The sequence below is a fragment of the Garra rufa genome, chromosome 12 (assembly GCF_049309525.1).
Source record: "Garra rufa chromosome 12, GarRuf1.0, whole genome shotgun sequence".
Classification (NCBI taxonomy): Eukaryota; Metazoa; Chordata; class Actinopteri; order Cypriniformes; family Cyprinidae; genus Garra; species Garra rufa.
Window position 1 is genome coordinate 38,146,455 of NC_133372.1, and position 24,284 is coordinate 38,170,738.

General features: G+C 33.7%; 1 protein-coding gene across 1 annotated transcript in view; it reads right to left on the reverse strand.

Moving 5' to 3' along the window:
• Positions 1–24,284, reverse strand: part of rap1gapb (RAP1 GTPase activating protein b) — a 42,825-nt gene that overhangs the window by 3,934 nt on the left and 14,607 nt on the right. Inside the window, exons 5-21 of the mRNA XM_073852507.1 lie at positions 23,035–23,138; positions 22,090–22,168; positions 21,671–21,724; positions 21,511–21,594; positions 20,965–21,065; positions 20,540–20,669; positions 17,329–17,484; positions 17,035–17,106; positions 13,556–13,642; positions 13,335–13,475; positions 11,446–11,577; positions 10,356–10,465; positions 8,761–8,880; positions 5,688–5,829; positions 5,281–5,386; positions 1,267–1,319; positions 988–1,040 (exon numbers count right to left, since the gene is read on the reverse strand). Coding sequence (XP_073708608.1) covers positions 1,032–1,040; positions 1,267–1,319; positions 5,281–5,386; positions 5,688–5,829; positions 8,761–8,880; positions 10,356–10,465; positions 11,446–11,577; positions 13,335–13,475; positions 13,556–13,642; positions 17,035–17,106; positions 17,329–17,484; positions 20,540–20,669; positions 20,965–21,065; positions 21,511–21,594; positions 21,671–21,724; positions 22,090–22,168; positions 23,035–23,138 — 1,680 coding nt within the window. The 3' untranslated portion in view covers positions 988–1,031. The remainder of the gene's footprint in view (positions 1–987; positions 1,041–1,266; positions 1,320–5,280; positions 5,387–5,687; positions 5,830–8,760; positions 8,881–10,355; positions 10,466–11,445; positions 11,578–13,334; positions 13,476–13,555; positions 13,643–17,034; positions 17,107–17,328; positions 17,485–20,539; positions 20,670–20,964; positions 21,066–21,510; positions 21,595–21,670; positions 21,725–22,089; positions 22,169–23,034; positions 23,139–24,284) is intronic.

Here is a 24,284-nt window from a genome sequence, read left to right on the forward strand (position 1 = left end):
ACTGACGAAAATAACCGTCTTTTTTATCCATTCAGTCAAATTTTGCGCTGCAAATATCTATCCTAGTTTTAATTTGTCTATAACCATGGAATAAGCGGGATAATCAACGGCTTGATTATCCCTTACTTATTACACGGCTCTCTGGAATGCTCGATTCTGATTGGTCAGTTGAGACATTTGCAGGTTCGTTCTTTTCAAATAATCACCGCTCCAAAGTAATAACGCATAGCCGGTACTACTTGTATGTTTAAAATCCCTACGAGCCAACAAAGATTACCGTTTGGCGCCATCTTGTGACAAACACTGGACAACCACAATTAACAATGGAAAATTTCGACATTAATCTATTTAAATTGTCTTACTAACGTACATAGTTTGAATGTTAGTCACGTGGTACTATATCGTTTCGCGGAAGGATAAAAATGTTAATTTAAAACAAATATGCCAATAAAAGATTTCAAATTCATATTCATGTTCAGTTTTTTTCCTTATGTGGCAAGTAGCCGTGTAATAAGCGGGATAATGTACAGGCAGCCGGTAGTTATCGCGAAATAAGCCCCTTCAGTGTGATACAAGACCCTCCGCTTCGCGTCGGGTCCTGATCACACTGTCGGGGCTCATTTCTGCGATAACTACCGGCTGCCTGTACATTATCCCTTACTCAACGCCTTCAGGAACAATTCTAATATGCTGATTTGCTGCTCAAGAAGCATTTCTTATTATTATCAATGTTGAAAACAGCTGTGCTGCTTCATATTTTTTGAAAACTGTTTTATTTACTGTCACTTTTGATCAATGTAATAGATTCTTGCTGAATGAAAGTACCAGTTTCTTTCTTAAACATCTTACTGACCCAAAACGTTTGTTTTGTAATGTAATTTAATAATTGTCATGCTACAAAAATCATAAAGGGATAAAATTAGATCATTAAAAGGCATAAACAATAAGCCCAATAAACATATAATCCAGATTTTTGCTGTCCCTAACCTGTTGATGGACATCCACGAAGTCATCTACAGCCTACAGGACAGCTAGCAGTTCTGTGTAGGACAAACAGACACAAATGCAAAGAAAAACTACATTAGATCTGATGATCAAGAAGAGCAATCACACAGGTACAGAGAGGAACAGTCATGCTATGAATTTAAATGGGTGATATTGAACACTCCATAAATCATCTTCCATGCTCTTTACATGGCATTTTTATTCTTCTCTGCATGTAGGACTATATAAATGGCATTTTTATAACTAGTGTGTACTTCCTACCGAGTGTTGTCTCTCTGTTTTTGGACGAGGTTCAGAGTGCTGACGAAAGGGACCTAGAGTGAAACAAAAACACAGAATTACTGTGTTTACAGAATAACTGAAACAAATTCGAATCAAAAGTGAATTCAGAATATTAATACATACTACAACTGTATATCAATAATATTAAATAACCTAAGCTCTATTGTGTCCCTATATTGTAAGTTTTCCCTTTGGCTTTATGAGTCAGTATTTTCTCATGCTACACAGACTGAAGTACAATGGCGTTGCAGATTTCCGTTATTAGTTAATTATGGGTGCAACAGGTTAAAGACAGATCTCCAGTCTTCCAGTTTATTTGATTTCACTTCTAAATGAAATCCCTTAAAGTAAAATAAACCCTGAAGATAAAATATCAAAGCAGAAAGTTTGTTATTTTGTTGGTGATTCATCATATTTATCTTTTGTTTGCTATGATTACCTATCAAAGAGCATATCATTTACATGATACATTTGGCAGACGCCTTTATCTCTGAGAATCAAAAGCATGACCAAATGATAAATATGGGTCAGAAGACAACAGGACAATGTGCAGTGCCAAGTTCTGGAAAAACATTGCCTTCCTTCTTATCCCAACATTAGGAAAGAGTGCATGAACTATTTTTAATGAAGTTCCAGACCACGTCAGGAAGAACTTGGTTCTTTGCTTACTTCATTTTACTGCGTATTCAATTACAAATAAGGAACAATTCGACACAGAATTTTCAGAAAGGTTGAAACTAAAAGACAATGCTGTGCGACTAATAATAATCAATAACAATCAATACTAAAATTAAAGGAGTAGTTCACTTTCAGAACAAAAATGTACAGATAATGTACTCACCCCCTTGTCATCCAAGATGTTCATGTCTTTCTTTCTTCAGTCATAAGAAAATTATGTTTTTTGAGGAAAATATTTCAGGATTTCTCTCCATATAATGGACTTCTATGGTGCCCCCGAGTTTGAACTTCCAAAATGCAGCTTCAAAGGGCTCTAAACCATCACAGCCAAGGAAAGAAGGCTCTTATAGCAAAGCGATCGGTTATTTTCTAAAAAAAATTACAACTTTTTAACCTAAAGTATATAAATTGTAAATCTTTTTAGAAAATAACCGATCGTTTCGCTAGGTAAGACCCTTCTTTCTCGGCTGGGATCATTTAGAGCACTTTGAAGCTGCATTTAAGCTGCATTTTGGAAGTTCATACAGGGGCACCATAGAAGTCCATTATATGGAGAGAAATCCTGAAATGTTTTCCTCAAAAAACGTAATTTCTTTACGACTGAAGAAAGAAAGACATGAACATCTTGGATGAAAAGGAGTCCATTATCTGTAAATTTTTGTTCTGAAAGTGATTATCATCGGTGATATAATCTGATCATATCAATGCTAATTTGATTTTGATTCAAAATCTTTTTGGTTGAAACATTAATACAACCGAAATGTCAACATAAAACAATGTTGCCATCCAATCTCTTGAAACAACATCAATATTTCTGACCATTTCAAACCTTTTTAAACATAAATGACACTTTTCCATCAGTTATGTTAATTTATTTTATTTGACAGTTTAACACAATCAATGACAAAAAGACAAAAAGGACAAAAGCATTACATCCTTTTAAAATAATATTACTTTCAGAAGTCTTCAAAATCAAGTTTTCAAAATCTGGCTTGCATCTTGACCTTTGGGTCACTGAAATCTGAAAAACAAAGCATGATGTTACTGAAGGCAATTCTGTTCATAATCACATTCAAGAAAGTTAATACACTAAACACAATATGATTCACTTTTCTAAATTGCTCAACACAAAATAATCGGTTATGTATATTTAATCTTAATATACAGTATTAACACTTCAATATCAAAAGGAAGCACTATGGCAAGGTTGCTATTACGTTGCTATGGCTATTACGTAATTCCCATTTCCTATGAAACTACATAAACATTAAAATAACAAGTTTCTTTTGTAGAATAAAGAGCTTAGTTTTTTTAAATGAAAAATACTGTACAAATAATACTTTACTCTGTTTAAATATGAATAACAGCCATGTCTGTCATTTTCTAGTAAACTCAAGGTGTAGTTTTTTGTGATTACGTTTAAGCGGGAACAGGCTAAACTGAATGAAGATCAGTTACATACTGACTCTGGAATATGAATGATTACCTGATATCTGCAGTAATGAGAGAGCAGGGCATAAGTCCCAGGATGCGTCAAATCCCAGGTCAGGTGATCATGCTGTCAACTACAACTCACAACTCAGCTTATAATCATTATCATCATTATTCGGAGGGTGCTTCTCAGTTCTTGAATTGTCCATCTTCATCTACCTTCATCCCTACTAAAGAATAGAAGGCGAGGTGTCCTACAAAGCATTGAGTAATAGATACAATATGTGAGCTATGTGATGATATTCTTGCTCACATTTGTGCCACCTGTACTTCAAGAAATGCTGTGGTAACTTCAATCAGAAAATTCCTAATAAGATACATTCAGCATCACACACGTGTCGTGTACTCTCATAAAAATGCACTGAAGACCGACACGGAAGAGAAGTCGCTATTTTTGTTTTCTTTGCACACAAAAAATATTCTCGTAGTTTCGTAAAATTATGGTTGAACCACTGATGTCACATAGACTATTTTAATAATGTCATTACTACCTTTCTGGGCCTTGAATGTGGTTTTTGCGCAACATTTGTCGTCTATGCAGGGTCAGAAAACTCATTAAAAATATCTTAATTCGTGTTCTAAAGATGAACGAAGGTCTTGCGGGTTTGAGACGGCATGAGGGTGAGTAATTAATAACAGAATTTTCATTTTTGGATGACAGAATTCATTGTCACTGTGTTCGACTTTCATCAAAACTTCAAAGCTGATCCAACATAGTTTAAACATTGAAATGTCAATCTCAACCAAAATGTTGGTTTGGATCAAAAAACCCAACATTGTATCAATGTCACCATGCTATCTGGGATCACACGCTACTGTTTAAGCTTCAGGGATGTTAATGCAAATAACAGCTATAGGGTTGTATAATAAGCAAATATTGTCTAACACAGGCTTAAGTTGGGTAATATGCATACTATTTATGATGAAACAAATTAGAGTGCAATATATTTTGGGATCAGTAAGATTTTTAATGTTATTTGAAGCAGTCTCTTATGCTCATCAAGGCTGCATTTACTTGATCAAAAATACAGAAAAAATGTAATATTGTGAAATATTATTACAGTTCAAAATAATGGTAAATACATGGTGATACAAAGCAGCAGTGTCACATGATCCTTCAGAAATCATTCTAATGCGGAGTTATTACTTTTAATATCACTGTTGGAAACAGTTGTGCTGCTTTTTTAATTTATTTTGGATCCTGTGATTCATTTTTCAGGATTCTTTAATAAAATTTTTTAAAAGAACAGCATTTATTCTTTGATGAAAAAAAAGTTAAAAAGAAAAGCATTTATTCAAAATAGAATTGTTGCCATCACTTTTTATCAATTTAAGACAACCTTGGTTTAACATAACCTTGGTTAATTTCTTTAAAAAAGAAAATAAAAATGTACTGATCACAAACTTTTAAATAGTAGCCTACTTTATATTGTTAGAAAATAAATTCCGTTCTTTTTAACTTTTTATTTATTAAAGAATCCTAAAAACTGTTTTCAACATTGATAATAAATGAGCATATTAGATTGATTTCTGAAGGATCACGTGACACTAAAGACTGACGTAATGATGCTGAAAATTCAGCTTTGAATAATAGGAATTAATTACGTTTTAAAATATATTCACATAGAAAACAGTTATTTTACATTGAAATAATATTTCACAATATTACTATTTTTTCTGGATTTTTGATCAAATAAATGCTGCCTCGAAGAGCGTAAAAACTTCTTTAAAAACATTACAAATCTTACTGATCCCAAATGTTTGAACAGCAGTGTAGAAATATTTGCTTGGCTTGTTGGGAGGTGAATGTTTGTTTTATCTCACCATGTGAACTGCTCTGACTAGTAGTACCAGAGCCGTCTTCCAACCACACGCCACTGTACGTAAACGAATCTCGTTTGTGGGGTGTACCAGCTGAAGAGAGACTCTCCTGTGTTCCAGAAAAATAAAACACATATGCAAACCACAGAACCAGTCAGTCTTGACAAATGAATTACGTGTATTGATATTTCTCCTCAGACAATTAAATGCAAATTCCAATACGCCCCATATGCATTTGCTTTGAATAGTACGGGCGTTTAAGTACATGTAATTCTCTCTGCCTGTCAGTTTAGATGAATACATTAAAAATTGTTCCAGTGACAACATTTTGAACACAATGTAATGATCTTTTTAGATAAATATGAGTCATATATTGATAAATGATGAGTCATGGGTGGATGTGAACGCACCAGTCCCGTGTCATAGTCCTCCGTCGCTTCATGTTCCTGCTCGTTCTCCTCCACTACGCTGGTAAAGCTACTGGCATTGGACGAGGAGCGAGACAGATCCTGAGACTCTGGGATAGAGGGAGCTCGACAGCACAGGGCTGAACTACAAACACACACAAACACACATGCACATATATAAGGTCAAATCAATCTAAAAGACTAAATGTGCTGAACATTTACTCAAATCTGTTCCAAAGAAGACACATCTCATCAACATCTTAAAGGAAAAGTTTGCTTCCAAGACAAAAATTTACAGATAATGTGTTCACCCCTTTGACACCCAAGATGTTTATGTCTTTCTTTCTTCAGTCGTAAAGAAATTGTTTTTTGAGGAAAACATTTCAGGATTTTTCTCCATATAGTGGACTTCTATGGTGGCCCGATTTTGAACTTCCAAAATGCTTTTTAAATGCAGCTTCAATCGATCCCAAATGCAGCTGTAAATGATCCCAGCCGAGGAAGAATCGGCTTATCTAGCAATATGATTGGTTATTTATTTATTACAATTTATATACTTTGTAACCTCAATATTTTCTCTCTCTGCGGTGTACATCAAAACAGTTATGGTATGTCGAAAAACTCCCATCTCATTTTCTCCCTCAACCCCCTCAAACAAATCATTGCAAAATCATCCTACATCGCTGCAGAAGTACCGACACAGTGTTTGCAAAGTGAATATGCAAAGAAGATCAAACACCCTTTACAAAAAAGGTAAAACAGTGATGTAGGGTGATTTTGTAGTTGAGGGAAAAAATGAGATGGGAGTTTTTTCGACATACCCTAACTGTCTTGAACCAGAAAAAGGTTTGGGCAGAGCAAGACAAGACAAACGTTTGAGGTTAAAAAGTATATAAATTGTAATTTTATTTTTTTAAATAACCAATCTTTTCGCTAGATAAGACCCTTCTTTCTCGGCTGGGATCGTTTGAAGCTGCATTTTAATTGCATTTTGTGAGTTCAAACTCGCAGGCACCATAGAGGTCCACTATATGGAGAAAAATCCTGAAATGCTTTCTTCAAAAACATTTTCTTTATGACTGAAGAAAGAATGAGCATCCATGAACATCTTTGATGACAAGGGGGTGAGTACATTGTCTGTAAACTTTGCTTCAAGAAGTGAACTTCTTTAATAGGGCTGAAGGTAGGTAACTGTGTCATTTTTGGGTGAACTAACCATTAAATCTCAATAACTGGATGCATATTCTGTTTGATTTAATATCTAATAAAGTTGGTTGAGGTATATTTGATTCACTTTTAAAGGAAAGCTACACCTTAAGAACAAAACGTTTTGACCTCTGCATCGTAAAACTACTGCACCTACATCTGAATAGTCGCACGGCTCTGCTCTGCCCATGTGATTAAAAATGTGATGTTTGGGCTGTGTTTTGCTATTGCATGATGATAATGGAGTATGTTATGACAGCATTAGCCATATTGATGTTTAGTGATTGCAGGTGTGATTTCTAGATGTATTAGTAATGACTCATATTAGTCGTAATTAGGTTTTTTATAGACTCAAAAGTAGTAACAGAGCATTCTGAAGTGAATCGATCCATTTTTGTAAGATAAAAATCCATATTTACTATTTTCTAAACAGTAATCTCTAACTTCACTAACTGTTATATCTGTTCACATCCAGCGGATGATTTAGCCAAAGCATAAGCTCCGGCGAGCTCAAGAAAAACAAGTTTTGTTCATAGCAAACAAAAAATAGTCTCCACTCGGCTTGTATCGAAATTCTCTAACTTTTTTCTTTACAAATCCTCGTTTTGTACTACTAATGAGTGACCGGTGTTTTGTTTTGTTTTGGTTCGGTTCGTCGCCACGTTTTCCTACGTCATCCACTGGAACAACAATGTCTTGTGAACGCGCGTACGACAATTAGCGAAAGCTGGAGAACATGGATTATAAAGTTATAAATATGGCTATATTTATAATCACAAACGCATGCATTCACTTCAGCAGGCCTTTATTAACCCCCCAAAGCTGTTTGGAGTACTTTTATGATAGATATATGCACTTTTGGACTTCAAAATCCCAAGCCATTATAAAACCTGGAAGAGCCAGGACATTTTTTAATATAACTCCAATTGCATTTGTCTGAAAGCAGAAAGTCATATACACAAGTGAAGAAAGATGAGGTAAACGCATTTTATAAAGTTGCTTGAGGTATATTTGATTCACTTTTGAAGGAATTAAAATTTCAGTTGCTGTATCACCATCAAACACACATCAGCGATTAACTTTTTGACCCTTGCACTTTGAAATTACCGTACCTACATCAGACTGAAAATTCCCACTGCTCTGGCCATGTGATTAAAAGGTGTTGTTTATGCTGGATTTTGCTATTGCATAATGACAATAGAGTATGTTATGACAGCCCCATTGGCCTACATTGTGGTTTAGTGTATGCAGATGTGCCTTCTCAACATTCATACAAGTTCAAAGTAGCTGCATTTCTAATTATTCCTTCATAAACCAGTAAAGCTATAATGATTGTTTGAACTCAAATACAGTAAAACAAATATCTGTTCTTTGCTGCTGGGAGTGGTTTTATGTAAAGGGTAATAAAAAGTTTTAAACGAGGAGCGGCTTGTGAGCAACTACCTATTGTTTCCTTTGAACACGCCACCTAACCTCAGGCTATTTACTTACTACACATGAATGTGATATTTAGATTTGAGGATATTACATTTATAGATAATATAAGAAAAAATCTGCGTATTACCAATATGTGACCCTAGACCATTAAACCAGTTATAAGGGTCATACATCATATGTAATCTGAATAAATAAGCTTTCCATTGATGTATGGTTTGTTAGGATAGGACAATATTTGGCCGAGATACAACTATTTGAAAATCTGGAATAAGAGGGTGCAAATCAAAATATTGAGAAAATGGCCTTCAAATGAAGTTCTTAGCAATGTATATTACTAATCAAAAATTAAGTTTTCATATATTTACAGTAGGAAATTTACTGCATTGGAGTGTGAGATTACAAAGTGTTAGGAAGTGTTTTTATTGGTGCTCACCCAATCTTGGTAATTTGCATCTCAGGTGAGCTCTGACTTGACGAGTTGTCTAATCTGAAGTCCTGAGTGGTGTGTCCACCATCAGATGTCCTCTGTGGACTAGGGGACACCTCTCGACTGCTGGAACATAATAGTTAACACATCTTAATTATTGTTTTCAGCACTGCATTTTTCATATTTGATATGTAATAAACCTGACATTATCAGATACTTATTTTTCAGATACTTACTAAACCTAATAGATTCTAATCTTTGTTATATTTCCTTTTAATGTTTTTTTTTTTGCCACATGACAACAAAATGAATTCTTACAAGCAATCAATTATGCTAAACTACTTAAAGAGTTTTCCCTCCAAGAATTTCTGCCTTTTGTTCTTTGCTATTAAACCAGAATATCCACTTTGACATTTTTCAAAGACAAAAATATTAAAATATAGTGCCTTGCGAAAATATTCATAACCCTTGAAGTCTTTTTGGTATGATGCAACAATCTGCCATTCTTCTCCTCAGATCTTCACCTCTCATGCTCTATCGGGTTGGATGGGGGCTGACAGACATTTTTTAGGTTTCCCCAGAAACATTAGAATGGGTTCAAGCCCAGACTCTGGCTGGGCCACTCAAGGACATTCACAGGGTTGTCTATAAGCCACTCTTGCTGTGTGCTTAGGATCATTGTCCTGTTGGAAGGTAAACCTTCTGCCCATTTTGAGGTTCTGAATGAATCTTGTTTCTCTCAATCTGAGAGTTCTTTAGATGCTTTATTGCAAATTCAAAGTTTTCATGTGTCTTTACTGAGAATTGAGTTTGGCCATACTGCCTTTAAAACTGGATCGGTGTTGCAGTGATGTTTGTCCTTCTGTAAGTTTCTCCTATCTCCACATACGATCATGGAGCTCAATTAGAGTGACTATCAGCTTCTTGGCCACAAGTCTAACCAAGGCCCTTCTTCAACAAATGATTGCTTTGGTTAAGAGGCCAGCTCTAGAAAGAGTCCTAGTTCTAAACTTCTGCTTCTGTAAACCTTCAATGCAGCAGAATTTTTTTCTAGACTCTTTCCCAGATGTGTGCTTTGATGCAGTCCTGTCTCTGAGCTCTACAGGCAGTTCTTTTGACCTCAGAGCTTGTTTTTGCTCTGATATGTATGTTCAGCTGTTATATCTTTTATTGAAAGGTTGTGCCTTTGCAAATCATACTCATTCAAATGAATTTGCCACAGGTTAACTCCACTCGAAGAGAAGTAACATCTACAAACAATATCAATTCTCCAGGGGTAAATTTCAAGTGTCCCAGAAAAGGGTATGAAAACTTATGCAATGGAATTATTTCAGTTGTTTATTTCTTCTAATAAATTAGCAAAGTTATGAACCAGTTTTTTGCTTTGTCACTATATTGTATGGAGTGTAGATTGATGTGAAAAAATTATTTCAAGCAGTTTAACGTAAGGCTGCAACATAAAACATGAAACAAAAACTTTACACTGTAAATTTATATTTAAAAAAAATAATTTCAACCCCAATTTTTGCATTTTTATGTATTTTAAACTTTTTTTCTTCTCATAAAATAGCAAGGCATAACAAACCGGCCTGTTTTCTTACCTTCTCTCCTGAACTTCTTGTATGTTCTCAATCCCAATAGCACTGCTCCTCCTGGAACTGAAAGGACCAGATTTCTTACGGGTCGGGCTTTTTCCAGGAATAATCAAGGACTGGGGAAAAATCACATTTGGGTCAGATTTTGATTCAGATTATTAGCCACTACATAATATCTTCCATTCATGCACTTTCTTTCTTTCTTACCATATTATTCAATTTAACCTTTATTTTGTCTTTATTGATTTTAACTTGACATTTATATGTCTGTTTATTATTATTATTATTATGCCTACGTAAAGCACTTTGAATGGCCATTGTATATAAAAAGTTTAGTGTAAATCAACTTTCTGTGTGTACTGACATTAGGCTGGTGGTAGTTTTATGATTAAAAACAGAAAGAGGACTATCAGTACTGTTAGAAGTCCATGCGCACAAAATGGAAAAGCCCTTCAACATCATCAGAGCTTGTTGAGTAATTTACTTTGCTTTCAGATTTGTGCATTAAGCCTTGCAGTGACATTGAAAACAGGCCCAAATGGAAAAATCTCTTTTTAACTAAGCTGTCTGCAAGTTAGCAGATTTGCAAACACATTTGATCATTATCTGGTTTCTGGGACAGTTGTTTGCAGACACAGTAGTACATTAGTATGGCTAATAGGCGGTTATGTCAGTCTGTCAAGAGAGGCTCTCTCAGTTATTGCTGTTGCGCTCGTTGTCATAGTGATGGAAACGGGACGGTCACTTGTGGAGAGCCCCATCTGTTCCACCGACCAGCATCCAAACAGATCATAAAAGCTCATTACACATCAGTTTTTTCTTTTGTAATGGTGAAATGATGAAGATCAGAAATGGCAGGAGAAGACCTGGTTTACCATCAGCACAAGCCTCACAGATGTGGAATGATAACACAGGCACTCAAAGGTCAAACCCACTCGCAGGGCACAACGCAAGCCAGCTGCGACTCAAAGGGATCTGACACAAACTACACTGTTGTGGGGCATCTCATGACAATCTGCATTTATTTTTATCAAGTTGTTGTGTCTTTTTTAACAATTTTAGTTCAGCTGATCTCCACAAGGGCATTCACACTTACAATGCCGGGTGTTTTAGGGGTGTCTGGGGGGTTGTGTGTAAAACTTCCACTGTGGCTTGTGGAGACGGTGTGGGGTTTCTTGTTACTGAGGCCCATAGCATCCATAGACTGACTTCTATTGCGGATTACTCGCTGGAAAGAGAAAAACAATGCATTGCATCACTGCAACACAACACTAGAGGGCACTACAACTGCTTATGTGAGAGCTAAAGAGAGTAAATAGAAGTTAAATGGAGAAAGTGGCTATGACTGGACTAGCACACTACAGACTACTAGCTATACTGCAGTTTGTAAACTGTGAGAAGTACAAAAAAATTCAATATGCAAATAACACAAGTTGACTATCTACATTTGCCATAATGTGCAAAACGTAAGCAGTTTTGAACTGTAAAAATGTTTCTTTTGCTCACCAAGCCTGCTTTCTTTTGATCCAAAATACAGAGCAAAAGAGGTAATATTGTGAAATAGTTTTACTATTTCAAATAACTGCTTTTTATTTGAATATATTTTAAAATGCAATTTATTCCTGTGATCAAAGCTATTTTTTTAGCATCATTACCCCAGTCTTCAGAGTCACATGATCATCAAGAAATCATTATAATATGCTGATTTGCTGTTTAGGGAAAAAAAATTATATATATATATATATATATATATATATATATATATATATATATATTATCAGAATTTAAAGTAGTAGGATTCTTTGATGAATAGAAAGATCCAAAGATCAGCATTTATCTGAAATTAATACTTCTATTTAGCAAGGATGCTTTAAATTGATCAAAGGTAATGATAAAGACATTTATAATGTTATAAGAAACCTTACAAAAATTATACTGAGCTGTTTTGAACATAATAAATGTTTTTTAGCAGCAAATCTGAATATTAAAATGACTTCTAAAGGATCGTGTGACTGGAGTAATGATGTTAAAAATTCTGCTTTGAAATCACAGGAATAAATGACATTTTAAAATATATTCAAATAGAAGACAGTTATTTTAAATTTACTCTTTTGCTGTACTTTGGATCAAATAAATGCAAGCTTAAAGAGATGCAGAAGAGACTTCTTTAAAAAAAAAAAACATTAAAAATCTTTAAAAAAAACATTTGTTTTGTTAGTGTATGTGTAGGCCATAACGCAATGTACTTCTACTTCTACAGTGTACTTTTTTTTATTACTTGAGTTTATTGGATTAATTGTTTAATGAATTAATTTGATCACTGGCAGTAGTGACATTAATCTTTCAAATAAAAGCTGTGTTTTGTTTGTTTGTTTTACTTTCTATTTATCAAAGAATCCTTAAAATGATCATGGTTTCCACAAAAATATTAAACAGCACACTTCTTCAATAAGAAATGTTTCTTTGAACACCAAATCAGCATATTAAAAAGGATTTCTGAAAGATCATGAGACACTGAAGACTGGAGAAATGATGCTGAAAATTCAGTTTTGTATCACATAAATAAATCACATTTAAAAAAAAAAAAAAAAAATATATATATATATATATATAATAATAATAATAATAATAATAATAATATTATATATATATATAAGAAAAATGTAATGCATAATGCATTTGATCAAATGAACACAGCCTTGAGGATAAGACATTTTTAATGTTTTTGAAAGAATCTCTTATGCTTAAGGCTGTGTATTTGATACCCTAATCAAAAAAAGAAAAAAAAAAACAATAATAGTTTTAATGTACTTCAAATAAAGACAGATACAGTATACAGTGTATCACACTAATTTTATACTACATATAGAGTAGATAGTATGCAAACTGTCAATTGTCAGGCATCTCTGCTATTCATAAGCATGATTTTATCACTACTCAATTAAACAAATACAACCCTAATAAAGAGATACAAATGGATTCTACCTTGAAAGACTCAAAGAAGCCGCCGCCTCCTCCTCCTCCATTCTCCAGTTTGTCGTCGTCTCCTCCCAATCCCATCATGGACTGGCTGTTCATGTGCAGCTCCTCATATAAAGTCTCCAGCAGAGCAGAACGTGTTCTCTCCTGGAGAACAAAAACATTTTTATTGTAGCATGCATGCAGATGCTCCCACACAAATATAAACACATGTATGGCCTTCTCACCTCCAGCTTGGCAAACTTCTCCGCTTTATAGCAGAAATATTCAGCATTGATCAGTTTGGTCAAGAGGAACTCATGAAACTCTGGACTCTAAACAAAACACAAAAAACAGAGATTAAATTAGATTTATACAAAGAACAGTTCCTAAATTAGATTTTTTTTTAGGTAAATTGTAGGTAAATTACATAACAGTTCAATGATGTATTATTTTTAACTAGATAAAAAAAGTTTGTCAAGACCAATTTTAAGTTGGCTTGAGGAAGCCGGACCAGAAAGTTTAAGAAAAGGTGAAAAAGGTTTAAGGTTTTAATTAAGTTTGAAGGTTTTCAGTCTTAAATAGTTTGAAATTTAAGGTAGTTTTAAAAGCTTAAAGTATATATATATATACATATATATCAGATAGATAGATAGATGATAACAAGTTACTAACATGTTTCTAGCATATTGTTAGCATCATTTGCAAGTTACTATCATGTTGCTAACATGATTTAATGACAATTAAATGTAACTAGCTTGTTGCTAGCATGATTAGCATGTTACTAGCATGTTGCTAGCATGATTCTATCATGATTAGCATGCTAGCATGATTTTAGCACCATTTGCAAGTTACAAGCATGTTGCTAGCATGATTACCATGTTACTAGCATGCTGTTAACATGATTAGCAAGTTACTAGCATACTAGTGTATTGTTAGCATCAAGAACAAATTACTAGCATGATTCTAGCATGATTAACATGTTACTAGCATGTTGCTAACATGATTTTATCACGATTAACACGTTAATAGCTTGTTGTTAGCATTTTTCTAGCATGATTAACATGTTGCTAGCATTATTCTATCACGATTAGCATGCTAACATATTTTAGCATCATTTGCTAGTTACTATCATGTTGCCAGCATGATTAGTATGTTACTAGCATGTTGCTAGCATTATTAGTAAGTTACTAGTATGCTGTTAACATGATTAGCAAGTTACTAGCATGATTAACATGTCACTAGCATGTTGTTAACATGATTAGCAAGTTACTAGCATACTAGTGTATTGTTAGCATCAAGAACAAATTACTAGCATGATTCTAGCATGATTAACATGTTACTAGCATGTTGCTAACATGATTTTATCACGATTAACACGTTAATAGCTTGTTGTTAACATTTTTCTAGCATGATTAACATGTTGCTAGCATTATTCTATCACGATTAGCATGCTAACATATTTTAGCATCATTTGCTAGTTACTATCATGTTGCCAGCATGATTAGTATGTTACTAGCATGTTGCTAGCATTATTAGTAAGTTACTAGTATGCTGTTAACATGATTAGCAAGTTACTAGCATGATTAACATGTCACTAGCATGTTGTTAACATGATTAGCAAGTTACTAGCATACTAGTGTATTGTTAGCATCATGAACAAATCACTAGCATGATTCTAGCATGATTAACATGTTACTAGCATGTTGCTAACAGGATTTTATCACGATTAACACGTTAATAGCTTGTTGTTAGCATTTTTCTAGCATGATTAACATGTTGCTAGCATTATTCTATCACAATTAGCATGCTAACATATTTTAGCATCATTTGCTAGTTACTATCATGTTGCCAGCATGATTAGCATGTTGCTAGCATTATTAGTAAGTTACTAGTATGCTGTTAGCATGATTAGCAAGTTACTAGCATGATTAACATGTCCCTAGCATGTTGCTAACATGATTAGCAACTTAGTAACATGTTATTTGCACAGTTCTAGCATGATTAGCATTTTACTAGCATGCTACATGTTACTAACACATTGTTAGCATCACTTGCAAGTTACCAGCATGTTATAGCATGATTCTAGCATGATTAACTTGTTACTAGCATTTTGCTATCATGATTTTATCTCGATTAACATGTTACTAGCTTGTTGCTAACATGTTCTTGCTAGCATGATTTCATCAGGATTAGCATGCTAGCATGTTTTAGCATCATTTGCAAGTTACTAGCATTATGCTAACATGATTAGCATGTGATTAGCATGTTGCTAGCATGATTAGCACATTATAGCACGCTGTAAGCATGATTAGCAGAGTAACTAGCATGATTAACATGCCACTAGCATGTTCACATGATTAACAAGTTACTAACATGTTGTTAGCACATTTCTAGCATGATTAGCATGTTACTAGCATATTGTTAGCATCATTTGCAAGTTACTAGCATGTTATAGCATGATTCTAGCATGATTAACATGTTACTAACAGGTCGTTAACATGATTATATCACGATTAGCATGTTACTAGCATGTTGTTAGCTTGTTTTTAGCATGATTAGCATGTTACTAGCATGTTGCTAACATGATTCTATCACAATTAGCATGCTAGCATGTTTTTAGCATCATTTGCAAGTTACTAGCATGTTGTTACCATAATTAGCATGTTACTAGCATGTTGCAAGCATGATGTAATCACGATTAGCATGTTACTAGCATGTTGTTAACATGATTAGTCAGAAGATCTAGGCTGAGTTTGGAGTTAAAGCTCTAGGAGGAGTAACAATCAGAAATTTTAGTCTCAGAAGAAAAATAATAATATTAAGTTTAAATAGCATTTCATTAAGTAGCTTTCTCAAGCCAACTTAATTAATTTACTAATATCACTTATGATTAAAGCAATAGCTTACTCAAAAAATGAAAAATTGCTGAAAATACTCACCCTCAGGTCAAGATTGTTTCTTCAGCAGAACAGATTTGAAGAAATTATGCATTACATCACTTGCTCACCAATGGATGCACTGTAGTGAATGGGTGCCGTCAGAATGAGAGCCCAAACAGCTGATAAAAACATCACAATAATCCACAAGTAATCCACATTGACTTCAGTCCATCAATTAACATCATTGTGAAGTGTTTTTATCAGCAGTTTGGACTCATTCTGACGGCACCCATTCACTGCAGAGGATCCATTGTTGAGAGAGTAATCTAATGCAAAATTTCTCCAAATCTGTTCTAATAAAGAAACAAACTCATCTACATCTTGGATGGCCTGAGGGTGAGTACATTTTCAAATTACTATTCCTTGCCAACAAACTTAAGTGGCAGTAAAATTGTTTCAATAGATTTTTTTTTAATTACAACTATATTTATTCATATCGCTTGTCAGTATTTTATAAAAGGCTTTACCAATTCATTTATGCATAATTAAAAAGTAAATGAGACATTTCTGTAGTCACACCCATACTTTAAAAAAAATTGACTATCTATATTTTGTATGTTGGACAAATCCCGAAACTATGGAATGTATTGAATTAAAGTGAAGCTGAACGAAAAGTACTTGTTTACACTTATTGGCATCTGAAAGCATAATTAATAAGCTAAATACTTCATAAATGATCAATGGTTGAAGGATCTGAAGAATTTTGTAAAAACAGCTGTTCCAATTCTGTGTTCCAGGCAAAGACTCATAATCACATTACATGAATCCAGGCTGAAAAGATGTACCTTTTTAAAGACAGCTGGGTCTGGGAGAGCAGGTCCAAAGAAAGGCACATCATCTCTTGCTGTAACAGACACCTACAATATCACAAAAGAAATTATGATGGATATCAGGAAAGCTTCCAAAAAAAGTCTCTATCACTATATTGTTTTTTACTTTATTGGAAATCATCACTGTGTAGAGAACAAATCTACTTTAGAACTGAATTAATCATTGTGCACATTCCTATAAGAAATACATCATTCACATAAATCCATGGCCCAAGATTAATTTTGAATGATCAAAACTGGATTAATTACCTTATAGAGGACGTTATCGGTGCAGGCGTTCTCCACTTGCACCACTATGTAAGCGTGAAGGAAATTTGATGCAATCATATCGGGTACAAATGGTGTATTTTCTTCTTGGAACACAATGGCCACAATGTCATTTCCTATATGCCTCTTCCTCTGGAGCTGAAATAAAGTCATACCAAGACAACAAAACTGTGAAGTAATAAGAGGAAGCTGCCCGTAATGTCTGCACAACTGATTTAAGATTCACTTCTTCGAAAAGACCGGCCAGAACCGAAACCTGAACTGAAAACTAAAATAGACCATGTGTTTGAAAAACTGATAAATGTGGTCTCGAACTGAGTCAACATATATACCAACTTGTGGGGTATATTATACTACTTTCATGGCAATAAAGCACAATAGTTAATTGTAATTAATCATTTTTAATTTGATTTTGTCTTTAACTGGTAAAAAACACAAAACAGGTTTGTTGTAAGAGTGCCCATATTTAAAATAAAATAAAAAATAAAATAAAATAAAATAAAATAAAATAAAATAAAATAAAATAGCCATTAATTTTACCAAAATATAAATATTTTGTGTTCATACTTTTCATATTTTTGTTCATTGCTTGTGGATTAAATATAATAAAAATAAAAATAAATACAATAAAATAAAATAAAATAACATAAAATAAAATAAAATAAAATAAAATTAAATTAAATTAAATAGCCATTAGTTTTACCAAACAGCATCAGTCTCACAAAGAAATAAATATAATCTGAAAAAAATTTTTTTTTGTGTTTATACTTTTCATATTTTTGTTCATTGCTTGGGGATTAAAAATAAAATTAAATTTAAAAAACAAAACAAAGCAAAATACCAAAATAAAATAGCCTAGTTTTACCAAACAGCATCATTTTGCTTGGGCCAAACACAAGATAACAAATAGTAAGTCTCACAAATTCTACATAAAAAAATTGGGTATATTTTTCGGATTTTGTATGTTGTATTATGAACATATTCCTTATTGTTGCACTACAGTTTTTCCTTTTGATTTTGTGGTTAAATGTCCTGGTTTGTTTTTTATGATCTTGATATGGTTTGAGAGATTCACTCTTACACTGACAAAGATTATTCATTAAACATATTTTACATATTACAAGCTGTTTTGTGTTTTATTGCACCAGTGATGTCAAAGCCCTAAATTTCCGAACAATAATTACATTCATACTTGATTTAACATTGTGACAAAACAATATTAGCATTCTGCAGGGTGTCAATTTGATCGCATATAAACCTTCAAAGGTTTATCCGATTAGCTTTCCTCAGCTGAACCGATCATTCGCTCGTCTTCACAGCTTGCTCATAAATACTTATTAGAGAGTGCTGTCAAAACAGAAAAATAGTTCACAGACATTCACAAGTTCAAAAGAAAACCACTTGTCTTCATCATCAAAATGCTCAGGAAATTAATAAGACGTATCGAAGCATGTTTGCAGCCCTGTAGCAAACATCATATTCAAAATAATGTATTTAGATAGAAACAAATCATTTTAAGGCAACAACACATTTGTCGGTGCCAGTCTGGAGGCCATTAGCATATCGCTATACTGTAGCTCTCATATAACACACAAATCTCGATTAAAGAGCAGCAGGTGATGAGTCTGTACCCATATGTTATCTCTGGCCTCTTGAGGTACCATACTGAAGAGGGTGTGTTTTAGTGGCCAGCTTTGTAAGAGGGCAGTCTGTGCTGAAACCCCTAGGTGATGTTTTTTCTCTGAGCAAAGCAAATGTGCATGACAACAGATGGCTTTCCAGGATCAGTCCTGTGCACTATGTGGTTTGCTTGCTAATTAACAGAGCATGCTGTTGGTCAGCGCATAACACAGTGGCCAAGCATCTCTGGGGGGCTGCAACTGGTAATATACCCGAAACGAACACTAGCTGTGACACAATATCCCAGAATGTTACTGGTTTGTCCTAAATGTGTCCATGAATCTATATTCACCCGCCCTCAACAGGTAACCAAAAATTTGATTTAGCTAAGAATAGGAATCTAAAATCTAAGGAACCTGAATTAAACAGAATAAAAAAAAAAAAATTAAATTTAATGTTCATCTGTTCGTCACTGATTGTGAATCAAAACAAAATTAAAATAAATAAATAAATAAAATAAAGCAGAAAAAACAAAAACAAAGCCAAAGAAAGAAAGCAAACAAGCAAAACAAAACAAAACAAAAACAAAACAAAAATAAAAAAATGTTCATATGTTCTTCACTAGCAATAAATAAATAAAACAAAGCAGAAAAAACAAAGCCAAAGAAAGAAAGCAAACAAGCAGAATAAAACAAAACAAAAATAAATAAAATGTTCATATGTTCTGCACTGTTTGCTAATCAAAACAAAATAAAAACAAAAAGCAGAACAAAACAAAGTAGCAATAAATAATTAATAAATAAAATAAAGCCGTAAAAACAAAAAACAAAGCCAAAGAAAGAAAGCAAACAAGCAGAAAAAAACTAAACAAAAATAAATAAAATGTTCATATGTTCTTCACTGATTGTGAATCAAAACAAAATAAAAACAAAAAGCAGAACAAAACAAAGTCAAATAAGTAAACTAAGAAACCCAAAACAGGTTTGTTCTGCCCATAAAAATAAATAAATAAAATAAAATAAAATAAAATAAAATAAAATAAAATAAAATCTCTCTGCATAAAAAAATTAAGCATAATTTTAGGATTTTGGAATCTAAAATCTGAGGAATCTCAAACATAATTGAAAAATTGTTTTCATATATTCAATGACTGTGAATCAAAACAAAACCAAAACAAAACGTAGAACAAAACAAAACAGCAATAAATAAATAAATAAAAGCAGAACAAAACAAAGTCAAAAAAATAAATAAAGCAGAACAAAACAAAACCAAATGTCAAAAAAAAAAAACATAAAAAAAAAAAATGTTCATATGTTCTTCACTGATTACCAATCAAAACAAAGCAAAAACTAAAAACAAAACAAAGCAGCAAAAATAAATAAAATAAAGCAAAAAATAAATATTCAAAGAAAGCAAGCAGAACAAAACAAAAACAAGGCAAAACAATATAAAAATAAATAAATAAATAAATAAATAAATAAATAAATAAATAAATAAAGCAGACAAAAACAAATCGAAAGCCCAAAACAAAATAAAGCAAATAAATTAATAAAATAAAAACATGAAGTCTTACCTGCTGGGAATCACCTTCAGTGTATGGCAGCTTAGTGGACACGTGGAACATTATCTCTTTGTTGTGGAAGTTGTGGTAGACTGACTCGGTTCCTGTCTGACCATGTGTCACATCCAGGCCACCACGAAAGCTGTATTATGAAAAAAGTTCAAAAGCTCTGAATTACTTCATTAATATTTTCAAACTCAAACATACCAGACGTACAAACAACTCTTTGTTGGTCCTGGGACAACATTATCAAACAATCCTAGCTATTACTCAACTCTGACCTAGATATGTAACCAAAAGGAAATTACAACAAAATAACTGTGCTAATGAAGTCTCAAAAACAGCTCCACACCTGACACTAAAATGTGAATGGTTGACAGGAATGTTGTTCCAGAACCAGGAAAAAAGACAAATACTTAAATACTGTATGTCTATACCCTTTAAAATCATGAAGTTCAATCTTCTCTCCCAAGAACTCTAGAAACTCAACAAAAGCTGGACTTTCCTCATTGTTTCCGAATAGCTCTTCTTCTGATGTCTGTAGAACAAAGAACACTTTCAGTTCACAAGTTCACAATGAATAAAATTTAAAGGGATAGTTCACCCAAAAAAGAAAATTCATGTCATTCCAAACCTACTCGACCTTCATTCTCCTTCAAGACTCAAATTAAGATATTTTTGATGAAATCTGAGAGCTTTCTGACACGTTCTGACACGTTCAAGGCCCAGAAAGGTAGTAAGGACATTGTTAAAATAGTCCATGTGACATCAGTGGTTCAACTTTAATTTTATGAAGCTCAGAAAGCTTTATGAAAGATTAGAAAGCTCCTGGATTTAATCAAAAATATCTTAATTTGTGTTCTGAAGATGAACTTATGGGTTTGGAATGGCATGAGGGTGAGTAATTAACGACAGAATTTTCATTTTAAGGGAACTATCCCTTTAAGAAAACCAGGAATAAAAACGTTTAAAGGTGATCTAACCTGTGCAAATTTCTGATAGATGACTCCAAACTTGAAATTGTTGCTGATGACGTGCTCATCAAAGGTCACAATAAGCCTGGATGCCTTAAAATGGATAAACAACGAGGGTCAGTGAAAGAAAACTACATGATTTGTTCATTCGTTTTCTGTTTCAGCTTACCTTTGGGTATAAGACCGGATAAAATCGGTCCACATTCACTTCTTCACAGATGAGCTTTAAAAAAAAGTGATTAATTTAATTTGAATATTTATAATAATTTCTTTTTAAATTTCAATTTGAGTATTTAATTAAAAAATAAAAGGGTAAAAAAAAATATTTTTTTTTATCATGTGGATAAATAATAAATTAACTTTAAAGGCACCTTTTGTAAGAGACTTTTCTCAGCAAACACTGATATATGCAATTAATTTAAGTTTAATTAACTAAATGTATAATTATACTTGCAAAAAAATATAAAAATTAATAATATTTTAATTAAATTCATCTACATGTCATGCAATTGATTGGATTAATATTTTTAATTCTCTGACAGCCATGTAAAACTCTTCTCTGCTCAACCATTTATGTTAATGTCTTACCTTCGCCATCTGGACAACATTAGGGAACTCGGTCAGACAAGAAATTGGTATCACATCATGGTAGGTTTTATACTTTGACCTATAATTAAAAGACAGAAGATTTACAGTAAGCTCCAGCATTTTAATGAACGTAGTAATATTATAACCAAACTAGACTCAACTGTACGTCACAAGCACATTCTCTGCTAATTTGCTTCTCTATTATAAGTTGCTCTGCATAAAAGTGTCTGCTAAATGCATTAATGTAAATGTTATATCTAGCAGAAAAGACAAAGAGACAGAGAGAGAGAAATGAATGGAAGTTCAATTATCAAAAAGGATCCATATGAATGACTCCAGCATTCACAGGAGCCCCTGTCAATTATCTTACAGCCAACATGCAACATTCAAAGAGTCCCTGACAAGCTCCCTTTATGAAAGTGAGGCTTTATAGATCAACCTCTCTCTGACATGTACACTGTCTCTTGTTCCCATCCCCATCATTAAAGGGCCTTGAGACAAGCTTCGGGTTATAAAGAATAGATGTGACCTTGTGTTTCTGCTGCCTATTTTGAGCACTTAAGTCAGAACATCTTCGAAAATGAACAATGAGAGAATATGTGACAGGAGTGAGTGGAGGTGAATGTTTATTTAAAAAGGAAATGTTTGCAACAGGGCTGTGCAGCGTTCAGAACCAAATTGAGAATATTTTTTAAATTCCATTTCAATTTCATGAACTGGATTTCAATTGAGAAAGCAAAAAGGATTTGTAAAATCGAATAAGAATGAGGGTTTGTTCTGAGACCTGAGATTATACTGTATATCAACAATTTATTTTTCTATATCTCCTAAGGTATTTCAGGATACACATATGTAACCAAAGTTTTAATGAACACACAGAATTCAAAACATCAAAGCGAAACATTTTTCACCTGGGATGGTCAAGAGTGTGCATGTTTGAAGTACCTAAGCAACAGTCGAAGGTGCTCCTGGTCTCCAATCACATCATACTTCACCGAGAAGACCAGGTGGCCCAGAGCGCTGTCCACTGAGTAATAATTAAAGTGCTCCTGCGGGAAGAGTTATAAATGCACATGAACTCTCCGAAAGTCTCTTTACATTATCACATATTCCTAAAAGCTCTGACCCTGAGAGACCGAAAGCTCAAAGAGTATTACTACTAGGGCTGCTCGATTATGGCAAAAATCATAATGGGGGGGGGGGGGGGGAAGTGAAGTGAGGCCAAGTATGGTGACCCATACTAGGAATTTGTGCTCTGCATTTAACCCATCCAAGTGCACACACACAGTAGTGAACACACACACCCGGAGCAGTTGGGGGATCGGTGCCTTGCTCAAGGGACTCACCAACATGCATGTATTGAGGGTGGAGAAAGTGCTGTACATTCACTCCCCCCACCTACAATCCCTGCCGGACCTGAGACTCGAACCTGCAACTTTTGGGTTACAAGTCCGACTCTCTAACCATTAGGCCACGGCTGCCCCCTGAATTAATCACGATAATTTTGGTTGATTAATTTAATGATAGAAATAATAAACAATTAAACAAAAAGATAAAAAAAGAAACATCTTTTGTCTTTTGTTGTTTGATTAACATTAAGCACAGAGATGGCAGAAGGAATAGGCTATTACTTGTGGCCGCTTTAAAAGCTGCATGGATCCAATATAACGTTACACATGTATTTTAATTCTCAACTGTTTACATTAATTTGAGACATAACTGACGAAGGTTTACACAAATAATCACCAAATGCCACATTTTGACATATATTTGTATGTAACTGACCGTTTAGGTACGCATCTTAAGCTAAATGTTCACTTTACTTGTCCGTGTTCTGTTCCGTCTCTGAACGCACAGAACAGCACAAATTCTCTTTCGTGCTTTTAAAAACACAACATCAAATAAACATTAATAAATCAAGCACGTCCTATTTTATGCAAGTCATGTTACATGATTTTACTGATTTGCATGTGAAATTGAAATCAGTCATCCCACCGCCATGTCATCTTAAATGATGACTGATTTCTTCAGTCGAAAAATAAATGAAGGGTTTTGAGGAAAACGTTCCAGGATTTTTCTCCATATAGTGGACTTCAATGGGAGCCAACGAGTTCAAATTGCAGTTTTAATGCAGCTTCAAAGGGGTCTACACAATCCCAGCCAAGGAACAAGGGTATTATCTAGCGAAACAATAT